Source organism: Sminthopsis crassicaudata, chromosome 4 (genome assembly GCF_048593235.1).
Source record: "Sminthopsis crassicaudata isolate SCR6 chromosome 4, ASM4859323v1, whole genome shotgun sequence".
In the NCBI taxonomy this organism is placed as follows: domain Eukaryota; kingdom Metazoa; phylum Chordata; class Mammalia; order Dasyuromorphia; family Dasyuridae; genus Sminthopsis; species Sminthopsis crassicaudata.
This window is the reverse complement of record NC_133620.1, coordinates 382382291-382409685: the sequence shown is the minus strand read 5'-3', so window position 1 is coordinate 382409685 and position 27395 is coordinate 382382291. Positions and strand designations below refer to the sequence as shown.

Below are 27395 nucleotides of genomic sequence, written 5' to 3'. Positions count from 1 at the left end.
CTGGAAAACTCAGTAGCATTTGAATTATGTTTACTATTCTTAATAGTATGGTAACTTATCATTTATGAGACATGGTTGGCTGGCCCAATCATATAGTAAACTATATTGTAGTCTTCAATCTTCTACCAGCAATTGCTAATGGGGCATAGAGGTACCAGTGGAAAGGTAAATCTTGATGTAATACATCATGTGCAGGAGGCCTCTAATTCTGTGTTACGTTCAAAGAAAAACTTTTTACGTTTTCAACATCACAAAGCTCTTACATATTATATTGGATCATAATTTCAACTCACAGGAATGATTTCTGGAGATAAAATGATAAGGTGCGAAAAATCCATTCTTTGTCAGGGCAGTCAGGGATTGTGTTCTGGAAAGAGAAACACCTGCTCATAAGCCTTTTTTTTTTTTTTTTCTGTTGTTAAAAACAGGTGTGGGAGTCAGAACTCTATTGGGTCTGCATACCACAGATGAACTCCAAAGGCTCTGCTTACATCTGAGTTTGACAGGTGAGAGTATTAGGTGGGATCAAGACTGCAGAACAGCACTGATATAATGACATCCCAACTGCTGAACTGTGATCATAGTCATTGCACACAATTGGTGGGAGAATGGATAGAGTAAAGAGCCAGATAAGGGCCTGTGGAGCACTGTCATGGTCTATCTGTAGCAGTCGGATGATCTTTTGTGTTCCCAGAAATTCTCTATTTGTTCTCTATGACCCTGATTTCTTACCCTTTGAAAGAGGGAGTTAGGAGCTTATATGGCAAGGCTGCATTCCTGTAGTATAAACGTGAAAGTCTTGCTTCACTGCTTATTTTTCAGCATGGCCTGGATTTGCTCCAGAGCCCAAGCACAGACTGCACCTAAAAAAGGCATATCAGTGATGGAGATGAGAATGATAATATCTGTCACAGATTCAGACTAGGGATATATCATTTTCTTGATGACTGCATTCAATCCTCTATCTCTAAGAAAGGAGCTGTTCTAATAGGAGCCAATGAATAAAAACAAATGTTATAGGTGTTCATTTTTGCTTAGAAGAGAGTTTTCTATACAAAAACTTTCTAGCTGATTATCAAGATAGAACTCTATTGACTGGCAGCAAGGTCCTACAGCTGCCCATCCTTGAGTGACCAGAATATAACAATATGACATGGACCAAAAAAAAAAAAAATCCCACAACAAATTGGAGCATACATTATGATACTGTCAGGACTCATTGTAGATGCATGCTCACTTAAGAATGGATAGGAATGATTTTTAGTCTTTTAATATTATCATTGTGATTTTAATATTTTTAATTGCCTTAATTACTATTATTAAAGTTGGAGGAAAGGACGATTTAACAATTCAGCTGCAAAGGTGACATCAAAATGAGCTCAATATAGTTTTCAATTTGATATGCAAAAAAAAGCATTACAATAATAAAAGGTATCCTCACTTCTTTTGGCTCTTTGAGGTTCATTATTTGGTAATAATTAGTTTATTTTCAACTATCCTTCATCTTCAAGCTTCACATTTTTTTAAAGTTAAAGGATGAAGCAAGAGTAAAACATTAGTCCTAAGAAATGATTCGACCTCCAATATCTGTCAGTGGAAGACACAAAGGCAGTGTCAAGGTGATACAGTCAGTCAAGGGTTGGACTTGGAAACATGAAGATGTGAGTTTGAATCCTACCTCAAATACTTATAAGCTATGTGAGCAAGTCACTTAACATTTCTAACCCTTCATTTTCCCATTTGTAAAATAGGAATAATAATAACACAGGATTGTGAAGATCAATTAATATGTATCAAATGCTTTGTAGACTTTGAATGCTACTGATGATGATGACAAAGAGAATTCTCAAAGACTTTTTATAGTATTCCAAGAAGGAATTGAGAATGCTACATATTGAACTAAAGTGTATAAAAGAAAATATTTGTATCCCCTCCCATTATTTAATAGGCATTTTTAAGCACCTACTATGTGTTAGCAACTGGGAATACAAATTTGAAAAGTGAGACAGTCCCTGCCCTCTAAAAGGTTATATTCTACATCTAATTCTTGTGCAGAATTGACACCAAAACATGAGGTACTATACCATGAAATTACATAGAAAAGAGTAAAAGACCAATATCACAGAATCTCAGAATTGGAAGGGACCTCAGAGTCCATTTATTCAATTTATGTCTGAACCAGAAGATCTCTTTTGATCAGCATGCCTGACAAGTACTCAACCAGCCTTCATTTGAAGTGAAGAACAATATACCAACTACTAGGATATTCCATTGCACATTAGGACAGATCCAATCATTTTAAAGGTTTGTCTTATATCAAATCAAAACCTACCTCTCTTTTTCTTCTTCCATTAGTTTTAGTTTCATTTCCAACTAAAGTCAAGAAGAATAAATTTAATACAAAACTGGTGACTCACTGGACAGAAATGGACCTGGAATCAGGAACAACTTAATTCAAATCCAGTGTCAGACATTTATTAGCTGTGTGAACTTGAGCAAGTCACCTAATCACCTTAATCTCAGTTCCCTCATCTGTAAAATGGAAATAATATACTTACCTCCCACAATTGTTGTGAGTATAAAATGATCAACAATTAACATATATAAAATGCTTTGTAATCCTTAAAACACTATGTAATATTGTTCTCATTATGATGATGAGCTCTTCCATATGATAGCCCTTCAAATACTTGGTGAGAAGTCCCATGCTCTTTCTTCTGACCTACTCTACCAAACCTTCTGTTCTTCAGGCTAAACATCTTTCAACTGATCCTTGTGCAACATAATTTTAAATTCCCCCATTATCCTGGCTCTTCAGCTTTTCAATTCTCTGCTTAGAATTTAGACATTTTCTCTCTATTATGTAGCCTAATATATCATAAATTTTTCTGGGGAGGGAGCGGGGCAGTGAGCTGTCCTGTTATACTATTAATTCATGTTACTTAGAATCCATTATGATCCCCGTCTTTTTAACAGAAAAAAGTAATAGTATTCTCCCCATCTATTCATGTGCATTTAAATTTTTGACTTACATGGAGTACTTTCCCTATTTGTTCCCATTGACTTTGACTCAAACTAAGGAAAAATTTCTTAACAATTAGAATTTTGCCAAAATGGCATACTGTTTTGTTGGTGACAAAAGGAGAGGAAATAAGTTACCAAGCAGTGGATGTACAAGTAATAGATAGATGGAAATGAATCATTTATGACAAAACAGATGAGATTCTAGTTCAGATATGTGTTGGATAGAATGACCTCTGAGTTCCTGAAGAATCTACGATTCTACAATTCCAAATTCCTATTATTTCCATACCTGGAACAAGAGGGAACTTATTTTGTCTGCTGTGATGGATTTGTGATTGATTTCCAAGATTTTAGAGATACCTCCCATAGAAAATAATAGAAAAATCTATTTGTTTCCAACTCCTGTATTACTCATTGATCATGATTCCTTTTTTGTTGTTTTCTTTTTTTTTTTTTTTTTAATCTGGAGTTAGAACTTGGCAGGTGTTAAATCTATACAAGATTAAAAGGATATGAACAAGACCTTCATCATGGCTATAGATTGCAGCATGAAGTTGATCTTCCAAATACAATAACTTTTCACTTATCGCTTCACATTTTTCTTTCAGTTCTAGAGACATAATGTAAGATTCCTGTCAAAAGAAAAAAAGAGAAAGGTCACTTATTCATTATTTATTGCACTGAGGGAAGCACCTACTGAAAATGTTTCAGTATGTGGCATATTATGGGACACTTTCCAATAGAATCAACTTTTATACTTCATCTTGATCTTATATTCATTTAGTCTATCAATAAACATTTACCGAGGGTCTACTATGTGCCAGGCACCACACTATGTGCCAGGATAAGTGTTGAAAATTCAATGCCAGGTAAAAGAAAATCCTTGTTTTAAAAAAATGCACAGTCTTTTCCCCCTTATATGCAAACAATTATATAAATAAGCTATACACAAGAGAAATTGATGATCATCAACAGAGGGAAGATACTAGATTAACAAACTTAAAGAATATCAGGGCAAAATAGGAATTTAGACATCATCTAGTCTTAAATTCTAATTCTTTTTCATAGATTTAATATTCTTTTCCAGGTATTTTTCCATATTAATTTCAACATTTTTATTTAATTCATTGAAGAAACCAATTAGTATTTTGATTAGAATTATGTTAAGTCTTTAAATAGTTTGTGAAGTTTTGATATTTTAAAATAAATATTCTTGACCTAACCTCAAACAGGGTATATTCCTTCATTTGTTCAGTTCTTTGATTTCTGTAAAATTTTGAAATTGGCTTTGTATAGGTCTCTTATATGTCTCAATAAGTTAATGTCCAAATAATTGACATAATTTATCATTTCCAGAAGGGGCATTTCTCCTCATAACTCTTTATGTGGATTGATGGTTATGGCATATAGAAATGCAGATGCTTTTGTGTTTGTATCTCCTTTTTCGCTTAATGACACGGTCAAACTTATGCTTTAAGAAACTCCATGGAAAATGCACCGAAAGGAAAAGCAAGGAAGAAACTTGAGGCAGGAATACTAATTAGAAAGCTGTTATAGATGTGGCTCCAGCTGAGAGGTGAGGAGAGCCTGATCTAGAATAGTAGTTGTTCGAGAGAAGAATAGGAAATGACTTGAGGCATATACTGTAGAAGTAGTATAGTGGAAGTTGATAAGACTTGTCATCTCATTAGATATGTGAGACAAGAATAAAAGTGAGAAGTTGTAGATGACTCCAAGATCATGCAAATTCATGACTAGAATGACATAGCAACCATGTGAGAAATAGGAAAATCTGGAAGACGGATGAGTTTTAGAGGAAAGATGTTTTTTCTTTGCATATAATGAGTTTGAGATATTTCTAGGTCTTCCAGTTCAAAAAATCCAGCTGATATTGTAGGATTTGAATTCAGGAAGAAGTTTAGACTGGGTCTATAAAGGTAAGAGCCACCTGCAGAGAGATGATAATTTAATCTATGGGAGCAGATGAGATCACCAAGGAGGAGTATAGAGAGAAAAGAGCCTTGAGGTAATTAGGGAGAGTAAGAGGACAACAGTCAGCAAATGATATTGAGGAGCAGTTTGATAGGAAGTAGGAGGAATAAGAGAGAATAGTATCACATAGGAGGAAAGAGTAGTCATCAGTCAAATGCTCAGAGAAGTTAAAAAAAAAAGGATGAATTGAGAAAAGTACATCATATTTGCCATTTCAAAGATCATTGGTAATAAGAAATAATTTCAGTTCAGTTTCAAAGATATAATAAAGTTCATAAGGGGTTAAGAACTGAGGAAGAAGAGAATCAATTGAAACAATGTAAGTTGATAGAATTTTCTAAGAACTTTACTACAAAATGGAGGAGAAATGTAGAAAAAATAGTTTGAATGGATAGAAGAGGATAATAAGGATTTTTTAAGATGGGGAGAGCTGCGTATATTTGCAGATAGCCAATAAGGAGTCAATAGATTATGAGAGATGGACATTTAGGAAAGGGGTAGAGGATAGGGTGACAAGTGTAAGTAGAACCCTTTTGCGATGAGGACCACTTCCTCATCAAAGGCAGAAGTTAAGAAGGAATGAGTTGGAGATGACACCAAGGAGTTGATAGAGTAGTGGAGAAGATAGAATTTTTGATTTATAACCTGCATCTTCTTAATAAAGTATGAGGTAAGGTCTTCTGTTGATAAATAATAGAAGCAAGGAATATACAAAGGTTTGAAGAGAGAAGAAAGTTTGGAAAAATTTTATTGATGAAGTAGAAATATTTCTAAGAGCCAAGCCATGTGCTTTGTTTCTATTGGCCAAGGCATATGATTTCAAAACTTTTTTAAATCACAAATTTAGCCTCAACTTATCAAATTATCCTTCAATGCATTTGGTAACTTTTTAGGTACCTCTAAGGTCAAAAATAATCTTTTGATGAGAAGCTAGGGGGAAAAAACTCAACAGAGATTTTAAAAATTTGCATACCTAATCCATAAACTTATTTTTAAATAATTATGTTACTTAGTCCTTATGTAGCTAGATATTCTCCTTGAAAGAATTTTGGTCACTTAGCAATAGCATCATTTATTTGAATGTTTGAAAATATGTGAATGATTTGATTACTGTAGTCCTGTGCAATAGAAAAAAGACACATGTATTAAACTTATTTGAAAATAATGAGGGAGAAAAAAATATATCATCTTAATAATTATAAAAGCATTTTTCTCCAAACTCTATGAAAGATGATTGTGAACAAATTGATAATCAAATCACCAAGATAGTTTTTCAATGCATAGATAATATATTTAAATATTTTTGAAAGAGGAGAAAAGGAAGGGTCAGGAAATCACATTTAAACAGAGCTTATTATGTGCTAGGTACTTTACAAATATTCTCTCTTTTGATCCTGACAACAGCTCTGTGAAGTAGGTTTTCCCACTTTAAAGATGAAGAAACTAAAACTGTGGTTCAGTGATGTGCCCAGGTTCACATAGTTAATAAGTGTCTGATTGGATTTAAGTCAGATCTTTCTGACTTTAAGCCAAATGCTCTATGCATTAAGCAACCCAACTAAAGCTATGACTCTAATGAACTCCCAAGAGAATGACAATATTTCAAGTGAACAAATAATAGAAGCATATCACAACAAATAAACAAGAAATGCTATACCATCCATATTTGCCATTCAAAGGAAACTCTTTAAAATTAGAATTACTTTGTGAAAGCTCCAAACCAGTTCCAAATGCCAATTTTCCAATACATGGACTACTAATTTATGAGGGAAAAATAGTTATTTGTATTGAGCCATAAGCTTAAGCTTATATTTACTTCTCCTTCCTAGTTCACATACCAAAAGAAACAAATACATTGGCTCTTGAAGGTAGTTGCTTTGATGGGTAAAAGCTACATGCATACACACACACATACATAATTATTTCTTTTTAATTTTCCCACTAAGCTTCATAAAAGTAGTTTGTATTTTCTAGTCAAGAAGATGGAAAAATATTCAAAGGGAGCTAGGTTCTTCATATAGCCCTTAAGAAGAAAGAACTATACCAAAGAACAGACAAATGGTTAAAATTCCCCAAAAGAAAATAAAAATCAACTCATTGAAATTAATAAAATGACAATACTATTTTTAAACACAGTACAGAGAGCAACTAAATTAACTATAGTTCCAGAAGTGACACAGAGAGAAAAAGAAATAATACAAGATTATCCTAAGAGAGATGTAGTAGACAAAATAGAACAAACTTCTCTTTTTTAACTTTTAAAGTCTTTCACCTCCTGGCTCCAGACTATCTTTCCGGTATCAGTGTACATAACTCCTCTGACATTTTGTGATCCAGGCAAACTAAACTATTCTCTTTCACAAACATGACACCCTAGCTCCTATTTCTCTCTTTTTACTGACTGTCCCTCATTCTTGGCTTTTGATTTATTTCCACCTCACTTTTCCCTCATGGAATCCCCTTCTTTTCTTCAAGACACAAAATAACTAAAGTAACACCTTGTATATGAAGTCACGAAGCCTTTGCTAATCCTTGCCATTGCTAGGGTCTTACCTCCCAAATTAATTTCTATCAAAATTTGTATTTATGTATATTTTTCTCTCTAAATACATACATACATACATACATATACATATATACATACATATATATATATGTGTGTGTGTGTGTGTGTATAGGTAGTTGTTGTCTCCTCCATTAGAATGTAAGTTCCTCGAAAGAAAAGACTCTATAATTCTCTGTACTTATATTCCTAGTTCTGGCACTTAACAAATATCTAAGCAATGATTATTGCTTGATAAAATATATTAAATGCTTAAGTAAATTAATAATTAGTAACAATAAGAAAATCACAAGACCTAGAAAAAAGAGAATTTCAAAGGAGGAAAAATAATCCATAAGAAAGTAAATTTAAAATACTATGACAAAAAAAAAAAGATGGAGGGGAACAAGTAACAAATATGTCCATGTGGGGAATATAATAGAAAACTTGAAAAAAGTACTATAGGAATAATCAATAATCAATTTATTATACCATTATAAGCAACAAAGAACTTAAGGAAATGGAGACATGAAAAAAAAAAAAAAGATTACTGAATTATCCAATTAGATAATATATAGCATCAAGCAATAAACAAAAAGACAAGTCAAGATAAATCTCAGGATAAATGAAATCCCAGAAATTTTAGAAAAACAAAAGAAGCTGGACATGATATCAGAGGCAAGCAGTCATCAGAGAACACCCCAGAATTAGCGAGGCAAATCTTTGATATACAAATGGAATTCAAATGATCCCCAATAACGATTGTATTGTAATGACAAGGGGGAAATAATTCAAATTTCCATGAGAGAGAAATTATTTTTGAAAGATATATTAATATAAATAAAATTATAGGAGACAATTCAACCAAGATTAGAAGGAAGGCAGAAAGATGTGAAATAATTTTTACAGCAAATGCTTCTAATAGAGGCCTCATTTCTCAAATACATAGAGACATGAGTGAAATTTATTAAAACACAAAATGGTCAAAAGATATGAACAGGCAGTTTTCAGATAAAGAAATTAAAGCTATCTATAATCATATAAAAATGTTCTAAATTACTATTGATCAGAGAAATTCAAAGTAAAACAACTCTAAGTTACTAGATCATATCTATCAGAATGACTATGGTGACAAAAAAAGGAAACTGATAAATGTTGGAGAAGATATAGTAGCTGCGGACTGAGCCAACCATTCTGGAGAGCAATTTAGAACCGTGTATAAAGGGCAATCAAACTGGGCATACCCTTTGATCCAACAATACTCCTCCAATAATAACCCTACTAGGTCTATATCACAAAGAAATCATACATGTACAAAAATCTTTGTGGCAGTTCTTTTTGCAATGGCCAGGAATTGGAAATGGAGGACATACCTGAAAAATACATAAGAGAATACTATTATGCTATAAGAAATAATTAGCAGCCAAGATTTCAGAAAAACCTGGAAAACTTACATGAAGTGATACTAAGGGAAATGAACAGAACCTGGGGAACAGCGTACACAGTAACAGCAACATATGATTGACTTAGCTCTTCTCAGCAATAATGTCCAAGACAAGTCCAAAATACTCATGATGGAAAACACTCAAAAGAAACTCAAAAGACACTCAAAGAAAGAACTATGGAGTCTGAATGCTGATTAAAGCATCATATTTTTTATTTTTGGTATTTTTTGTGGGGGTTTTTGTGGCTTTTCCCTTTTGTTCTATTCTTCTTTCACAACATGACTGATGTGGAAATATATTTATATTATTGTAAATGTATAGCCCCTATCATGTTGCTTGCTGCCTTGGGGAGCTGGTTGGGAGAGGAAAAAATTGAAACAAAATCTTATTAAAATAAATGTTGAAAACTATCTTTACATGTAATTGGAAAAAATAAAATACTATTTACCAAAAAAAAATTATAGTAAACTGATCAAGACAAAGTCTGATTGGAGAAATTATAAGTATTAGTTATACAAAATTAAGAGGCATATACCTTGAATCAATAATTAACTACCCAAAAAAACTCAGTATAACATTTTAATGGAGATAATCTTAGGATAAAAGTTTTAGAGACTGGAGAATATCTTAGAGATAATTAAAATTATCATGCTGTCATATTACAGATGAGGAAACTGAGTCCCAGGGAGTTTGACTTGTTCTAGGTAACATAGGTCAGAAATATCAGAGGCAGGATTGGAACTCATGGTTTCTGACTACAAAGCCAGCACTTTTTCTATTCAACTATGAATTCTGAAAAAAACAATCAGACTGAAAATTTTGTAGAATGCTATAGGGACTTAAGTTTTCATACATGGGCAGAAATAAAAATAATATTAATAATACTAAATATAGCTAACAATGCTCTAACACTTACTATGTGCCAAGTACCATACTAAGCACTTCACAATTATTATCTCATTGGATGCCCTCAATAACCCTGGGAAGAAGGTGCTATTAAATAACTCACCTTGCTCAAATTGAAAGTTACAAGGGACTTCAAAGACCATTTGATTTGGCCCATAACTGAACAAAAAACTTTTCTATAGTATACCTGCCAAGTGGTCACCCAGCCTTTGATTGATGATCACCAATGGAAGGATTCACATTCCCCTTTGAACTACCTCTAATTATTAGGGAGCTTTTCCTTTCATCAAGACTGAATTTGCCTCTTTGCAAATTTCACTCTTTGTTCCTACAAGTTAATAAAAATGTGAGAACTCTGAGGGAAGAAAAGTCAGCAAAGAAAGGAGATGGGAAGATGATCTGCAAAATTGCTTTGATAAAGGCAAAGTCCAAATGAAAGAAACTTAATGATCAAAATACCAGAAGTGCATCATATAGAATATTTTTCTTACGTTTGGGTTAATAACAGAAATAATCAGACTAAGGAAGTATGTTTTCCCCTCCAAGAAAATGATTGAATAGAAGACAAACATAGCAATTGTAAATTAAATGCAAATATAACAAACTTGTTAATAAAAACTAAAATAATAATAATGATATTTGTCCTTTCTTGAGAGAAGGGGATTTTAATAAAAGAAATGGGAGGGAACTATTAGATGAAATTATGTAAGATCATATAATAATATGATAAAAAAAGAAAAAAGTTTTGGGCAACAAAAAATGTATGTTAATATAATTAAAAGGAAAATAATAGATTAGGGGAAAAATATGTGTAATAAATCTTTTTAGATTTTGTACATTTTAAGACCCTTACTGTACTCTAAGATCCAATATTGTTCTCCTTGAAGTTCCTCCAGCAAGCATGTCTCCCATTGTGGAGAAGTTTTCTTCCTCAGCTTTGCCCCCCGTCTTCCTGAAGTTGTAGCTGTTTAGTAATTTTTCAGTTGTGTCTGACTCCTTTAGAGCATATTTTATGTTTTTGTTTTGTTTTGCAAAGATACTGGAGTGATCTGCTATTTCCTTCAACTCATTTTACAGATAAGAAACTTGGGGCAAATGGGGTTGTGTCTTGTCCAGGGTCATACAGGTAGAAGTATTTGAGGTCATATTTGAATTTGGGTCTTCCCGACTCCAGGCCACAGAGGAATCTAGATGTCCTTGCTTCCTTAAATTCCTAGCTAAAACCCCTTCTACGGGAAGAACTTTCTGAGATTTGAATGTTTCCCTCCTATCTCTAAATAGCCTTAAAGTGGTTCTGATCCTAAAATAACCTGGATCTAGAGATCCTCCCAGGAAACTGAGGTAGTTAAGGTACCAACCTAGGATGTGCGCATTTACTTAAGACCAATGTCACAATACTTTTTGATATCCCAGGATACAGCCCCAAATCTGTTCTGGAAAAGATCTAAACTCTCAAGCAAGTCTCAGAACTTCACTTTTATCTCTCGGCAGTTTCTTGGTATAACAAGTAAGCAGGACTAGATAAGTCTGTACACTTGTAATGGGAACACAATAACCATCATGAAATACAAACACATATAAATAATAATGCTCTTTCCTTATAGCCAAGAGAAAAGAAGATTAGCATAAGGTGTCCAAGAAGCATAGCCATAGGTACTATAGGTAGAAAAAAATGGAGGTGATTATATATTTAATCCAGTAATTATCTTTTTGGTGCCTTTTCTAGGGCAGGGTAAACTCTACATAACCAAAGTCTTCCATCTAGTGTATGTCTGTCTCCCTTTTATAAAGGAAGCAAGGAGTTTGGGTCTAGTTTATAGTTTCATGACTTATCCATAATTAACATTATGTAGAACAGTACTTGTCCTTGTCCCATACGACCTCTATGGGACTCAATTTCCTCATCTATAAAATGAAGGGTGGGAATTGATGGCCTATAGGGTCCAATCCAACTCCAAACCTGTGACCCAGTTATCTTTCTCTCAGGTCTCCAGAGAATTATCTGACTTCCCTCCTCACTATTTGTCCTCCATAGATTTTGTTGTGGTAGTTGTAGTCTCTATAATTCACTGTTTTACCCAATTTGTGAATGTGTTAAGTGCTCAATAAATACTTTTATATTCATTTACTTAGTTAGACCTCTTCCCAAGGCTGGAAGATTGAAGTGACCAGGTATTGTGTTCGATGCTGAGATTGCAGGCTCTCCCCTGAAAGTGGTTCCATTCTACTGGAATAATTGGAACAACCAAAAGGTAACACAGTTAAATGGATTTTTTATGTAGGAGGTATCATCAGGCTAGAAGGTATTACTCTAGCAGTGCTTTAAAAGGGTTTTTAATGGGGAGTGGGGATAAAGTAAAGAAAATGGAAAATGAGGAGAGAAACAAATTAAATTTGCAATTAGGGTGGCATTAAATAACTATGCTCTTTATGAATTCAAATTTCTAAATTCAAACATTGTCTTTTTCCTTGTACCTCTTTCTTTCTAGTTTGGGGTGATCAGAGGAAAAGTAACTGAGAAAGTCTTTTTAGATAACTCAGTAAGGAAAGAGTTCTAATACATTTACTTTAAGCACTGAAATTTCATTTTCTTTGACAAAATCATTAGACTAATATGTCAATAGAATATCACAGACATAGTATGCTTGAAAAAGTCTCTTATGCTACTGTTCTAGATCAGGTAGAAAACTGTACTGTATTCCTTCTACCCTAATCTAAGTTTCAAAGAAAAAATTGATTTAATAGTCTAGTAATACTGTCAAAAAAGAAAACAAATTGTCTGACATGACCTCTTCTTGAAAAAGACATGCTGGTTCTTAATGACCACAAAAATCCTGCATGCCACATTTTAAGAAATCATAAAAGATGATTTCTAAGGAATATGGGAACGCAAAGTAAAAATTTGGATTGACTAAATCCATAGTCATTGCCATCAGAGAATCTTAGTGAGACACAAACAGAAACATGATTTTCAAACTGCTAAATTCTTAAATCAAAGGAAAATGTATTGCAAGAAGCTAGAGCTACATTGAATGCCAAAGAACCCAGTTAGCATTGATACAGGCTGTAATCGAGTATAAGAAATGAAATAAAAGAAAATTTGGAATATGATATATGGAAGGATAAAGGAAAATTGCTAGCACCAATATTTATTTAGAAGAGTTGAACATGATTGTTCAGGAGAAAGATAGTTTTTAACAGCTTTGATTATTTTCAAGTATCCCTGTTCAGAAAACTAGGACAGAACTATCTTTAAAAAAAAGCTATCTTATGAAAAAAAAAACAACAACAACTTACAAAAGGTAAACAAAAATGAATAACTTAAAAGAGCCAAGTACTCTGAGAACAAGGGAGAGAAGAGATGATTGTCCCTTTATAGTTCTACTGATTCTAAAGGTGTCAAGGAAACAGAGAGTTTGGGTGATGAAGAAGCAAATAAAATAAAGACTGAGGGATATCATAGAAAAGATGAAAGGAGAAACTAACCCTTTCTTCAAATTAAAGGACAACATAAGATTATTAAAGCTTATAGGTGGAAATGGTAGTAGAAGGAACAGGGATCTAATAAATCTCACTTTTTTTTCCATGCAAAACATGGGAGGGTTTAAAATAACCACTTTAGAATATTTCCACAAATAAAAGTCAAGCTCACTGGTCTCAAATTAAGCCCCTAATCTTTTAAAGTAAAAAATAATAATGCCCTCTGACATTTACATAGCACCTGAAAATTTGCAAAGAGCTTTACATACCTTGTACATGTAAAGTGCTTTACATATTTTTACATATATTATATTTGAATCTCACAATCGCTCTTATGATACAGGTCCTACAAGTATTATTATTCCCATTTCATAGATAAGGAAACTGAGAATAAGCAGTTGAAAGTCTCTAAACTAATGTAACATATTTGGAATTTGATACCAATTTCTAAGACTCTCTTGGAGTTCACAACCTAAAGTGTTAAGATTAAACTTTTTGGATGACTTGAAGCCTTAATACCTGAAATTGGGCACTGCTTTCTAAAAGCAGCTCATCCTAAGCTAAGGCTTAGGCAGCAGCTCTTAAAATAAAGTCTTCATTCTACTAACAGCTATCCAAAAGCTAAATCAGTTCTTCTAAGCCCCTGGTTTTCTGGATTCTTTGCTTCTCTGCATTTAATCTTTGAGGCCTGAATGTTCCTTATCTACTTAAGAGATGCAAAATGGCATAATGGAGAGACTGAGAGATTTAAATCAAAGTAACTTGGGTTCAAATGCTGAATCTGAATCTGCCTTATTGTATTTTCATTTATTGATTGATTAAATATTTCCCAATTATATTTTGATCTGATATAAGCCATAGTTGCAGGACATTTGACAAGTCTGATCTTCACTCAAATGATGACAGAAGGGCTTCTAAACCTTAGTCATCTGTTACTTTCACACCCTATGAAGTGGAGTCTTTTCAAATATGTTGTTAATTTTCCTATAGTCACCCATTCTATATTTTCTGGGGTTCCTGAACGTGAATAAAAAACTGCTGGTTTCATTCATTTGTGAAAATGAATGACATTTCACAGGGCAATTTTGGTAGGAACTTGATGTGAAAGGGAAAAAAAAATTGCATTCTTTTCAAGATTAAGTTTATAGCAAATTAAAACAACTCTAAGACACCACCTAATGCCTATCAAATTGGCTGATATGACAGAAAAGTAAAATGATGAATGTTGAAGAAGAGATATTAAAATTAGGATACTAATGGCACTATTGGTAGAATCGTGAACGAATCCAACAATTCTGGAGAGCAATTTGGCATTATGCTATTAATCTATAAATCTGTATATTATCCAGTAATACCCCTATTAGGTCTGTATCCCAAAGAGATAAAAACAAAGGACAAAGAACCCAGTTGTACAAGAGTATTTATAGCAGCTCTTTTCATGGTAGCTAAGAATTGAAAATTAAGGGAATAGCCATTAATTGGGGAATGTCTAAACAAATTGTGTAATGGATGATTTCAGAAAAATCTGAAAAGACTTGAATTGATGCTGAAAAAATTGAGTAGAATCAGGAGAAAATGATACACAATAACAACAGTCTTGTACAATAAAAAGCTATTTTCAGCAATACAATAATCTAAAACAATCCCAAAGAATTCATGATGAAAAATGCTATATATCTCCAGAGAAAGAATTGAAGGAGTCTACATATAAACTGAAGTATATTATTTTTCTGTCTCTGTCCCTGTTTCTCTGTCTCCGTCTTTGGCTTTCTCTCTTTTAGTCTTTGTCTTTCTGTTTCTGTCTCCCTGTGTGTCTCTCAGTTTCTCTCTATTTCTGTCTGTCTCTATCTCTGTCTCTGTTTCTCTCTCTGTGTGTGTCTCTCTGTCTCCTTGTCTCTGTCTCTCTGTCTCTGTCTCTTTATTCAAGTTTTCTTCCACAAAATGATTTAATATGGAAATATGTTCTCTATGCTACATGTGTATAACCTAAATCAGATTGTTTACTATCTCATGGAGGGGAGAATAAAGGGAAAGAGAAAAAGAGATTAGAACTCAATTTAAAAAATGTTAAGAATTATTTTTACATGCAATTGAGTAAAAAATAAAATTATATTCTTTTAAAAAGATTAACAATACAGAGAAACTAGTGAGGTTTAGTTGACTAGAAATATAAACAAATCCTAGCAATTTTGTTGCAATCAAGTAAGCATAATAAAGTAAAAAAATTAGAACAAAAGATCTAGGATAATGGCTAATGACCCTACCACTTCCCCTTTCTCTTTTGCTTTTGGGCGTTTTGATTTGTAGGGTTAATGAGAGTTATACAGCCAGGATTCAAGGTATTCAACTTTAATCCTATCTAATTCCTTTGTTGTTGTTTTGGGTACAGCCTCCAAAATGACTTTGGGGTCTCAGAATGACAATCAGATATTTGATGGGAGTTTAAAATAAGTTTCATACCCAGAAAAAAACTAATAGTTAGAGCTATAGATTTCAAGTTGTAGTGATAGAAAAGCAGAAAAAAGAAATCTAGTTTTTTTTAAAAAATTAACTTTCCTGAGGACTTCTACTGGAATTGTTAGGTACCTGATTGTCAATGACTAGTATAATCCCTACCCAGAGAGTAGGAGGACTATAAGAGTATAAACATTCCCCTTTTAAAAGACATCTAGACCAGTAGCTATATCACCTCCCTCCCCATCAGTAGATCACAGAGAATCACAGATAATTGGGTAAGGAAACTGAACACTAACATGTTGCAGCAGAGAAAAGTTGAGTGAACACCTTAGTTAGAAACCAGCAAAGATGATGAACAGCCATTATGTGGCATGCTATAGACAGCAACTCTGGCATCAGAGGTAGGAGCTTTCTGGGTCACAAATTTTCTTTGGCCACACATGATCTTTTATACTCACTTTTTCAAATATCTTCCTATCTTCAGGTGCCTTTTGAATGTATTCCCTGACCATATGTGTTACCATATGGGTACCACTCTAAATATGATATATGGTAAAAATTGTTCTATGTATATGATAATTGCTCCACTACTGATTTGTGGTAATTTGTGAGATAGTACAGAAACACTGTCTGATCTTATATTCTTGGGCTCAGAAATAACTGTAAACAGTTCATTGCAGCCATAAAGTTAAAAGACACTTGGTCCCTGGAAGGAAAGCTATGGCAAATCTGGAGAGCATAAAAAAGCAGGGATATCATCTTTCCAATAAAGATCCATATACTGAAGGCTGTGGTTTTTCCAGTAGCAATGTATGGCTATGAGAGTTGGACTATAGGAAAGCTGAACACTGCAGAATCAACAATTTTAAATTATAAGGCTAGAGATTTTTGAGAGTTCCTTAGACCGCAAAATCAACAAATTAGTAAATATTTAAAGAAATTAATCCAGATTATTTATTGAAAGGACAGAAAGGGTAAAATAATTTGGCCATATAATGAAAAGACAGAATTCATTAGAAAAGACTTTGATTCTGGGAAAGATTGAAAACAGAAAGAAAAGGAGATAGCAGAAGATGAGGTATAGTGCCATGGAAGCAACAAATATAAGTAATTTCAGGAGATCATAGAGAACAAAGGGCCTGACATGCTATGGCCCTCAGAGTCACAAAGAGTTGGATATGACTGAATGACTACACAATACCCTATGTATATGGGTATGTTACTTCATTTGATAATATTGTTGGATTAGATGTCTTTTGCTTTGGACTACTGTGTTATTTACAATTGCCTTAGTTAAAAAAAAAAAAAAGACATTTAGAGTATATAAACTATGGTTTTGAGTAGTTATTCACCCAAAAAGAGACTTGGAGCTAGGGTAACTATCTAGAGATCAACATGAGGATAATAAGAAGTGGGGAGAAATAAATGTTCCTAAACTATCTTGATTATAGTTTCTCTCTCCTCACAGGTTTGTCACATTTTTTTTACCACTTTTTTATACCACTTTTATCTTCAAGCATGCCTTATTCAGAATTTACACATTTAACCTCAATTTTATATTGTTTTCTTTTCTTTTTTTCTATGTTCTTTCAATAAGTCTTTCCCATTTTATGGTGTCTTTCAACTATAAGAATAAGAATCCTTTCAAGAATAAAGCAGAAAAGAAAACTATGACCCTATGCTTATCTCTTAGTATGCAACTGTATGTGCTTTTTAAAGGTAGGTGCCTATACATACACACATAAATATATACATACAGGCTTTCCTTAACATGCCCAGTGCTACATATTTCTTCTTAATGCTTTGCAAAATAGTTATATTTGCAAAGTTTTGTTGATAAGTGTTCCTAAAGTTTAGAATTGAAGGGGTCCTGAGACAAAACAAACATTAATTAAGCTATGCTAAGTATTTCATAAATGTATTGTAATCTCATTTGATCCTTACAAAAACTCTGGAAAGTAGATGCTACTATTATACCACTTTACAGATGAGTAAACTGAGGCAGTAGAAAGATGATTTTTGTTGTTGTGTTTGTTAAATTACTTGCCCAGGATCACACAACCAGTCAGGCTGTAAGGAAGAATTTGAACCCAATTCTTTCTGTCTGTAGGTCCAAAATTCTCTATACTGTGCTACTTAACTGCTTCATTTTATGAATGAGCAAACTGAGACCTGAGACTTCTTCAAAGCCATAAAAACAGTTAAGTAGGAAAAAGAATTAGCACTCAGTTCCTCTGACTTCAAGTCCAGTGTTTTCTCCAAGGTGATATTTCCATATTGGCCCTCCACACCAGTGCAATTCAGTAGCGCCAAATCAGCTAGGCAATCTTTCAAATATAATTTGCCTAACTCAGCTCATGATCAAAACCTGTGGACTTGGACATTTAGTCAGAGATTTTTCAGCTGTGCTGAATTAAAGCTGATGTCAAATTTCTCTATTGCCTGCCAAAAGGCAGACAGAGTGATTTAAATAGAAAATGGGATTTCCTTTCTTAGACAGCCTTTTTTCATTAGAATCCTTTTTGAAAAACATTTATCTGTAAAAGTTTATCCTCAGACCAACATGTACACTCATAGAGTCTATTGCTGGCCTGAACAAGTGCCTAAACCATAAAGACTGTGGTGAATCAACATGGTTCCTCATCATATTATCAGAGTAACAAGAGATTTATCATCCAGTCAGAGTTCTCATAACAAGGGCTATATATTCTTGCTTAGTTTTAACTAAGGAAGGCTTTGTTCTAACTAGTTTGGTAAATATCAGTATTTAAAATTTAAAAATTACAACATATTCAGATGTTACCTTCTGTTAATAATGGGATAAGAATGTAATTTGTTGTGCTAAAAACAATTATTTTGAAAAGTAGGTGGTAAATGTTAGTATTTCGTATGTATACATTTATGATAAGAATATTATAGATTTATGATTCTTCTTCTAAATAGAAAATGAATTTGGATTGTGTTAACCATTTTGATGAAAATGTAATAGAATAGAATAGATAAAAATGTAATAGAATAGAATGCCCTTTGAGGGCAAGACACAGAGCAGACACTTAATAAAGCCTATGGACTGACTGGCTGCTATTACTGATAGTTTCATTTGTGCCAAGTTTACATGCCCAAAACATCACATAAACCTTCAAGAAACTTCCTGAGACCTGGAATACATGGTGTATCACAGAGATTAATAGAAATTTCAAGGAGTCTATAAATTCAGTTGAAGAAAAAAAATACTCCTTTATTTTCACTAAAATTTAAATAATATTTGGCATTTTCTTCAATTATTTAATATTATTCTGGGAAGAGGTCCATAGGCTTCACTAGTCTGCCAAGGCAGACTATGATACCAAAAAGTGATTAAGAACCTTTGACTAGCAGAAATTAAATAATTGGAGTGTTGTACCTAATTGAAAATAGTTGCAGAAGATTCAAATAATCTAGAACACTAGCTCCAAAGAGACAAACTAAATCGATTGAGGTAAGGTCTCCCAGTCTGACAACAAAATATAACTTTGTTTATTTTAATCTAAATCACAAAAAGTCAATAAATATTTATTTCTGGTTCTATTAGAAGTCAATCTTCTCTAATATCTCAAAGATTTGTGATTTTAACACTGTGGATGCTCATACCATCCAGACCTTTCCATGCCTTAGAATATGTGAGGATGAACAAATGATCATGTTCTATAGTATCAAAGTGACCTGATAGTCATCCTTATAACAACTCACATCCCAATTTTTATTTTCATAAAGTAGCTGTTAGTTGGGTAAAAAGCTTTACAAAATAGGAAATAGTGGGTAGTTACCCATAAGGGCTTTCAACCACACTCACACATGAATAAAAATTAACACTATGAATATTCTTTTCAGTATGACAAATACACATACACACACACACAAACACATGCATTCAAATACAAAAATTTCACTTGAAGCTTGGGATTTTCTGTTCACTTTTTAAGTCTCTTGTACTTTATTGTAGTTGAGATAAACCAGATGTAATTACTTACAACCATATGCTTCTCATGCATAAAAGAAAAATTTTTTAGACATCAGTGTGGGGCAAATAGATCTAACTTTACATTTGCCTTTTTAAAATAATTGCTATGTGGTATAATTTTTAGAAACATACTATTAAAAAAATAAGATGATCCATCTAGCATATTAAGTGCATTCTACAGATGCTCATGTGTTTTCCCCACTCCTTCATATTGTCCAGAACCTCGTTTCTTAAACTGTCATTTGCAACCACATATGACTGAATGTGAAAGTCACAAAATTATGATTTATTATCAGTAAATGTTTGATTTGTGTACCTATTTGATATACCTATATAACTAGGGTCACAAGAAAAATTCTTGGGCAGAAAGGGGTCAGAAGTAGAAAAAGTTTAAGAAGCCCTCGTCTAGAAAACATTTTATTCAGCTAAATGATCATCTGCACTAAGTAATACATCTTTAACAACCTGTTTGAATATATTTCAGAATAAATGTTAGACATCTCACAATAGACTCTATCATGAATCCATTATGTGTATAAATGCACAGACTTGTAAGGAATTCATCTTCACTTTCTCTTTAGTCTAGGTAAAGATTTGGGGCTCCCCTCATGGGAAGGGAGACTCACAGTGAAGCTATATTTGTTCCAAACTGCTACTGCTGAGATTGTGGATCTGCCAAAGTTTTAAAGTATCTGTATATGTAACATGTAAATTAACTATTTGCATATTTCATTCGTACATAATTTCTTAAGTAAATAAGTAAGAAAATTCTGAATCATTTTGACTTTCTTTGGCTATTATGAACATTGAATTATCTTTCAGTCCTTGCATGGTGCTAAAAAATCATTTTCTCTCACAGAAGATGAAACGTAAGATACTAGCCCAAAATTTCAGAAAGATTAATTTTAAATGGACATAAATAACTTCCTGCTGAGGTGTGAATGCTATTTAGTCTGGGGATTCTAATTTTTTTGAACCACCATTTTAATGGAAATTGCTGTCTAGTGAGGAAACATCTGGAAAGCCAAACTGTAGAGTAGGAATACAATGGGCTTCAGATTCATTTGACAACCCTACTTGTGTGGGTCAGTCATAGACATAAATGCCTTTCTCTTTGGTATACTTTACTTTGATTGCCAAGAGTAAACCAGCCAAAGGGATTTCTTAGTCTTCTTTGTCAGCTGAAGAGGAAAAAGCTGTAAAGTAGACACCTCAATTCACAATGTGGCCAACAGTCAAATTTTCTGTTGATAATATAAGAAGAAACCAGATTTTTGGAGGAACAGAGTAATCATAATGTTGGAGCCTTTAATACCCGGGTGGGGATAAAAGGGGTGGATATTTCAATTGTGAGAAGTATTTTGTTTCTTGAGAATATGCCATCCAAATGACCCATTGCTAAGAAATAGCTGCCACACTGATGAAAGGGAAATTGTGAAAGCAGAATCAAACAATGACCTTCAATGACGGTCATTTCTGGAATTTAAGACAGAAATAAAATTTGTGTCTGCAAATGGTTTTGGAAAGAGTACATATGAGATTTAAGAAGATAGTGCACTTTGTTCTTTTGAAAAGACATGTCCTACTTTACTCATAGTTCAGTAAACTCTGTTGTTGAATATCAATATTTACTATTTGCATCACACATTTTTTGAACTAAGATGACATGTTTTAGAGGGACTATATTTTGCCTTACTACAGGGAGAGAGACAGGGAATTTTCCTGCAATTATGGAATTGACTTTTTCAATTAATGGCTAGCAGTCACAAACATGATCAATTTTGAGAACCATATTAGGCAGTTTAAGGAGGCAGGATTATCTAACGACCAGTAAAATGAGAAGTGTCTGTTTCTGGTTTTCTGAAACCTGGACTGACACCCTTCCAAATTCTCTCACCTTAGATTAATAAACAGAGTAGATATGATATAGATCGTTGGTATGATATAGAGAGTTTATTCCCTGAGGAATATCCAGACCAAAATGAGTATGTCTCAGCTTATCCTGGGAAGGAGACCTTGATACTTTTCACAGTAATTATCTTGGAGAGTTGGATTTAGAGTCAGGAATATGAGTTCAAACTAATCCTCAAACACTTATTAGCTTTGTGACTTTGTGACATTTAAGTGCTCTGCCTCAGTTTTTTTTTATCTGTAAAATGAGTATAATAATAGCATTTATACTCCAGGATTGTTGCAAGATAAAATGAGACAATATTTATAAAGTGATTTGCAAATCTTAAAGCACTGTATAAATGCCATTTATTATTGTCATCACTGAATTAATTGGTTTCTAAACATTTTCGTTTTCTCCTAGATGAAAATTATCTTTCCCTTTCTCAAAATTTATTGTTTTGTCTAGACTTTTCCTTTGCCCCCATCATATTCTAACCAATAGTATATTTTCAAATACTTACTCTTCCCTTTTCTTCCCTTGCTCAATACATTGTAAACTTCTAGCAGAAGACTTTGAATTCTCCCTAAGTGAATGAATATATTCTGTTGGGGTGAGATGCAGCATTGTTGTAATAGAGAAATCAATTGATTTGGGATCAGAGGAACTATGATAATATTTGGAGTCTCTCATTTTAAAATCCCTATGTATAGGGGCAGCTAGATGGTGCAGTGGATAGATCATTGGCCCTAGAGTCAGGAGGACTTGAGTTCAAACTTGGTCTCAAATACTGAACACATCTTTAATTCCAATTGCCTCCAAAAAAAAGAAATTAAAATCCCTTCATCAGCTTGGACCCTACTTTTCTACATTGTAAAACAAGGAATACTTTAAATTTATGGCCCTATGACTACATAATTTTTATCTTTGTATCCAACACAGTGCCAAACTAGGAAAAGATTCTTTATAATGAAAATTTGTTGAATTGAATTGGGTTAATATATGATTACTGATGCATATATTGTCTCCATCAATAAAATCTAAGCTCTTGGGAAGCTTTCCCTATGCTGTACTTCTTACCTAATCCATGGCTACCCTGTCATGGATTACTGAAAATGATCCATAGAATCTGGCCAGTCAAAATTTCTTTCAGTGGTAAAAGTAGTCACTAAGAATTCCCTCCTCCTCCTGCCCTGTCCACTTTCATCAGAAATGTTAAACTATTTTTAAACTATAGAAATGCCACAGTTATTCACGGTGCTACATGGTTTAAGGACCATAAAAGTGGTTCCAGGCTCCTGGAGGAGGCATGCCAGTAGATCAGAGGAGTTCACTTCCTTCCCTTATTCCAGGCAAAGGAAACAGCAGCAAATTATTACCATGACTTTAGTATGGGAACAGAGAGGCTAACCAAACATTTTCCATCTAGAGTCTGCCCATTGGGGTTGCCTTTTGACTTCTCTTTCTTCCCCAAGATAGGAGATAGAAAAAAATGAATCAATCCATAGGTAAGTTGGAATTTACCCTGTGGTTAAACTCCAAAATGTAAATATGTGACTTAGGAGAAATGACAAGAAATCATTTGGCCCAGCCTCCTGTCTTTAGACTTGCAACAATCCTATTTTGTAGATGAGACATCCAATGCCCTGAAAAAACTTTGCCAAAGCCATATACTTGGAATTGTCCCCATATACAGAATTTACTCCCACTTTACCTCTATATCTTAACATCTCTGTTTCCTAATTCTGCTATGGGTATTGCTTCTACATGAAACCTTTTTTAATCTTTCTAGCTATGTGAGTAATTATCTTATATTTATATTTTAAGTCATCCTGTATATTTTTTGTACATGCATATTTTATATACATGATGTCTCCTCCAATAGAATATAAGCTCCTTTAGGTCAGGGACTGTTTAATGTTTATTTTCTTTTTATATCCCAGTGCTTGGCACAAAGTTAATGTTTATTAAATGTTTAATGATTGATTGATTGATAGCTAGTAAGTGAACTGGAGACTAGACCCCAGGTCTGCATTTGTCAGAAAGAAATATTTTGTGGTTTGGAAGCCTTGTCTCTGACATGAGAGACATTCTTCTTTTGATGACTTCAGCCATTCATACTGGGGAAAAGAAGCAAACTATGATCACTGCCATTATCTCCTCTATCTCCCCCCACCAAATACAAAATAAAACAAGCTTGAGTAGTCCAGAATCTGTAAGTAAAACCTGCTTGTTTATGCATGCTTTGTTTTTAATTTATTTAAAAATCCAGTCACACAGAGGATATCCTTCACAATGCAGGCTCCTTGAAGATCAGGCTCCAATGACTACTCCTATCTCTTCCCAGGATGTCTTTGGTCTAGATAAGAAGGTCTCTTTGCTGGGAATTCCTGGCTATGAGTGGTGTGAGAATGGGGCAGGGCTAGGAAGGACAGAAGGAATAAAGAATGAGTGCTACTGTCCCTAAAACACAATGTGAATTTAGTTCATTCTGTATCCAAAGGATAAGGCAAGGCAGGCAGGAGACAGGAAAGAAAGAATTAAGTAGATATTGTGACCAGAAGGACCACAAATAAAAAGGAGAGGTTTTATATCAGAGAAACTTGGCTTTCTAATTCCCTCAGCTCCATCCTAGCCCCATGCAATTTCTGTAATGTCTATAAACCTGACCTAACAGTATCTGATTGTTTCCACAGTCTTTTGAGATACTTAGAAGAAAGGTGCAAGGAAACTACAAGACATCTATCCTCTGTGAGGGGGGAAATGGAGGATTTGTCCAAGCATAGAGGCAATAGAGCTCACTCCAGAATCCAAACCAAGCTCTTGTACCATAATATACAACAGCTAGCTCACTTGCCTCAGTATACCAAACTATAAAATGGGGGGAAAATATTAAACAAGCAAGCAAAGATATTAAGAGAAAAACATTTTAAAAGATGTCAAAGTAAAAACAAACAACAATAGAAAATCATTTTTAAAAAATTCTTACTGGTCATAGAAAAGTAAACTCATAGATACATGGAAGATGACCTGGTAGAGAAACTGTTTAATAACAGCACAAAAAAAGGAGGGAATAAGGGAATGGATGAGGGAATGGGTTATTTCAGTCCCTTCCATGTTGAATAATCTATAATTATACTTTTTATGGCCAGTAGGGATTTTAAAAATGACTTTGTTTTATTGCTTTGTCTTCTTTTAATTGTATAAATTTATATTAATATATGTATATTTATATAAAATATTACATACCAAACAGAAAATCTTAGTGTGTTTTAAGTTATTTTGGGACATGTATAATTATAGGTAGCCATTGTATGCATATATGGGTATACACATGTATACCCATCTTTTTTTTTTTTTTTTTTTTTTTGTAATTCCATTAATTCAGGGAGTTCCTGGCAAGGACTTCTATCAATTCAAATGTGTACCTGCTTAGCAACTTTGGGTCTTAAAAAATTAAAAAGCCATTACAAAACTAACCCAGGTTCACAGATCCTATGAGAGAGATGAAAAACCTGAATCTGAATCTTCTTGCAAGCACAACCCCTTTTCACCACTGCTGAAGCTTATCCTCTTTACTTTAAACTCTCTGAGAAAATTATAGATATAGCACTAAGGTGAGGCCCCAAAATGTTTAGTGGATGTCCCAGGCCACACAGAAAGGAAATGGCCAAGGCAGCTGGGATTCAGACCAAATGCTCTGCCAGATTCCAACTACATCAAGCTGCCTCCCAAAGTAGTTAGCCCAGGGAAGCTTAGTTCCCTTAGGAAAATCCATAAAAAGAATCAACTTATTTCCTGGAAGGTTTGAGACAAGCTGTGGCTGATTGCTTTCCAGATACAACCTTTTGAAAAGAAAATTGGGGTGTCTTACCCACCACGGAGCTGCCAAACTTGAGCTTTACTTAAGTAGAAAACTTCACAGACATTTTTTAGCCATAAGGCAACTTAAGTACCCAGCCTTCATTGACCAAATGCTTACTTTGAAATATTTAAATGAAGAGTAAGAACAGCTTTAGAAAGAGACCCCTGGCTGTCATTTCCCTTCCTTTGCTTGAGTCTTTTCAAAATCCATGAGCCAAACACAAATTGAATTTTCCATTATTCAATGTTTCTCTTATTTGGCATTTCCCTTTCTCCAGTATTTAGTTCTGCTGGTCTTAGAAGGAAACAAGCCGTAGAGAATAGGAAAGCTTCTGAGAGGCTTATAACCACTAAAATCTTCTTGAGCCAATGAATTCTGTTTCAATGTTTCTTAGGTCTTGATTATTATGGTTTGTGAGAAGGAAAAAATAGTTCCGATCTCCTCTATTAGAAAAAGCTTTCCCCTTCTCCTCTTCATGCAAACGTTGTGCTTCATCAAGGAAGGGAGCCTTTCTGTTACTTTCACCAGAACTATAGGTAACAGTTATAATGGTACATCATTTCACATCTAAATGCCTTCCAGAGGACTTCTTCATCAGACCCCCCCCAAGAATCTCATCACCCTGTGAGGTTCAGCCTTGGTACTCACATCTCATCAATGCCCTCTGGCTGTCTGATTGGAAGGCAGAACAAAGAACTTTTCCCCAAATTTAGATTGCTTCAGCCCTTCATTTCCCACCAGGCTTTGAACTTCTCTTTATACAACTGATATGGGTGCCTCCTTCATTACCCAATTTTCAGCTTCCTTTTGTGAACTATCTTTCCTCATTAGACCATAAGCTCCTTGAAGGCAAGGCCATTCCTTTGCTTATTTGTATTCCCAAGCTCTTAGCACACAAGGTAAAGAAATGCTAGATAAATGTTTATAGACTGTAAGTTTCTTGAGAGCAGGAACTGTCTTTTCTTTCCATCCCAGCACCAAGCACAATGCCTGAAACATAGAATTTACTCAATAAGAGCCTAAGCCAATTCCAATGTTCTTTTGATTATATTATTCTATTCTATTCTATTCTATTCTATTCTATTCTATTCTATTCTATTCTATTCTATTCTATTCTATTCTATTCTTTATAGAATAAAATGAAACTCCAGAGACTTGACTTCCTATTTTTAACTGAACAATGCTGTGGCTTCCCATGGTCACAGACTCAATATTGCAATCCCCTCAGATTTTGCTCTCCATCAATCTTTGGTGCTTTTGATGGGTTCCTAATAAATGTTCCTTTCAAAGTTAACCCTTCCATTAAACATTTCTTTCTTTAGGGTGCTTCTTTTCCTTGAATAATGACTTTCTTTTCATTAAAAAGGCTCACTTTAATCTGTAACAATAGCCATAGATGCCTTCTGCCAAGAAAATGAGGCAAACACTGAAAAGGTGACTGGGGCCTTCAATGTGGTGGACATCTTTTAGAGGTGGACATCTCTGTAATATAACTCAAGAAACAAACAAAAATGAAACCATCTATAAATCAATTAAGTCATCAGGGATTGCAGAGTGTGATAATAGTTGACTTTCTTACAAAATCAATCACTTCAAATGCACCTTCAAGTATCCATTCCATTACAAGAAGTGAGGGACTAGAGGTGCTGAATGGGACATATATTTTCAGTTCTATTTGTTCTATTTACACAAAATGTTGAAGGAAAAGACTGGGAAGGAATGGGGAATAATGGAGAAAAGTTGCAAAAGGAAGAAATAGGGAATGATAGTGATTCAAAAAGACAGTAAAGATC

General features: G+C 33.9%; 1 protein-coding gene across 1 annotated transcript in view; it reads right to left on the bottom strand.

Annotated features, from left to right (window-relative positions):
- Nucleotides 1–3452: 3452 nt before the first annotated feature.
- DISC1 (DISC1 scaffold protein) overlaps nucleotides 3453–27395 on the bottom strand; it is a 491977-nt gene continuing 468034 nt past the window's right edge. The window contains exon 12 of the mRNA XM_074262397.1: nucleotides 3453–3656. Within this exon, the coding sequence (XP_074118498.1) occupies nucleotides 3483–3656 (174 nt within the window). The 3' untranslated portion in view covers nucleotides 3453–3482. The remainder of the gene's footprint in view (nucleotides 3657–27395) is intronic.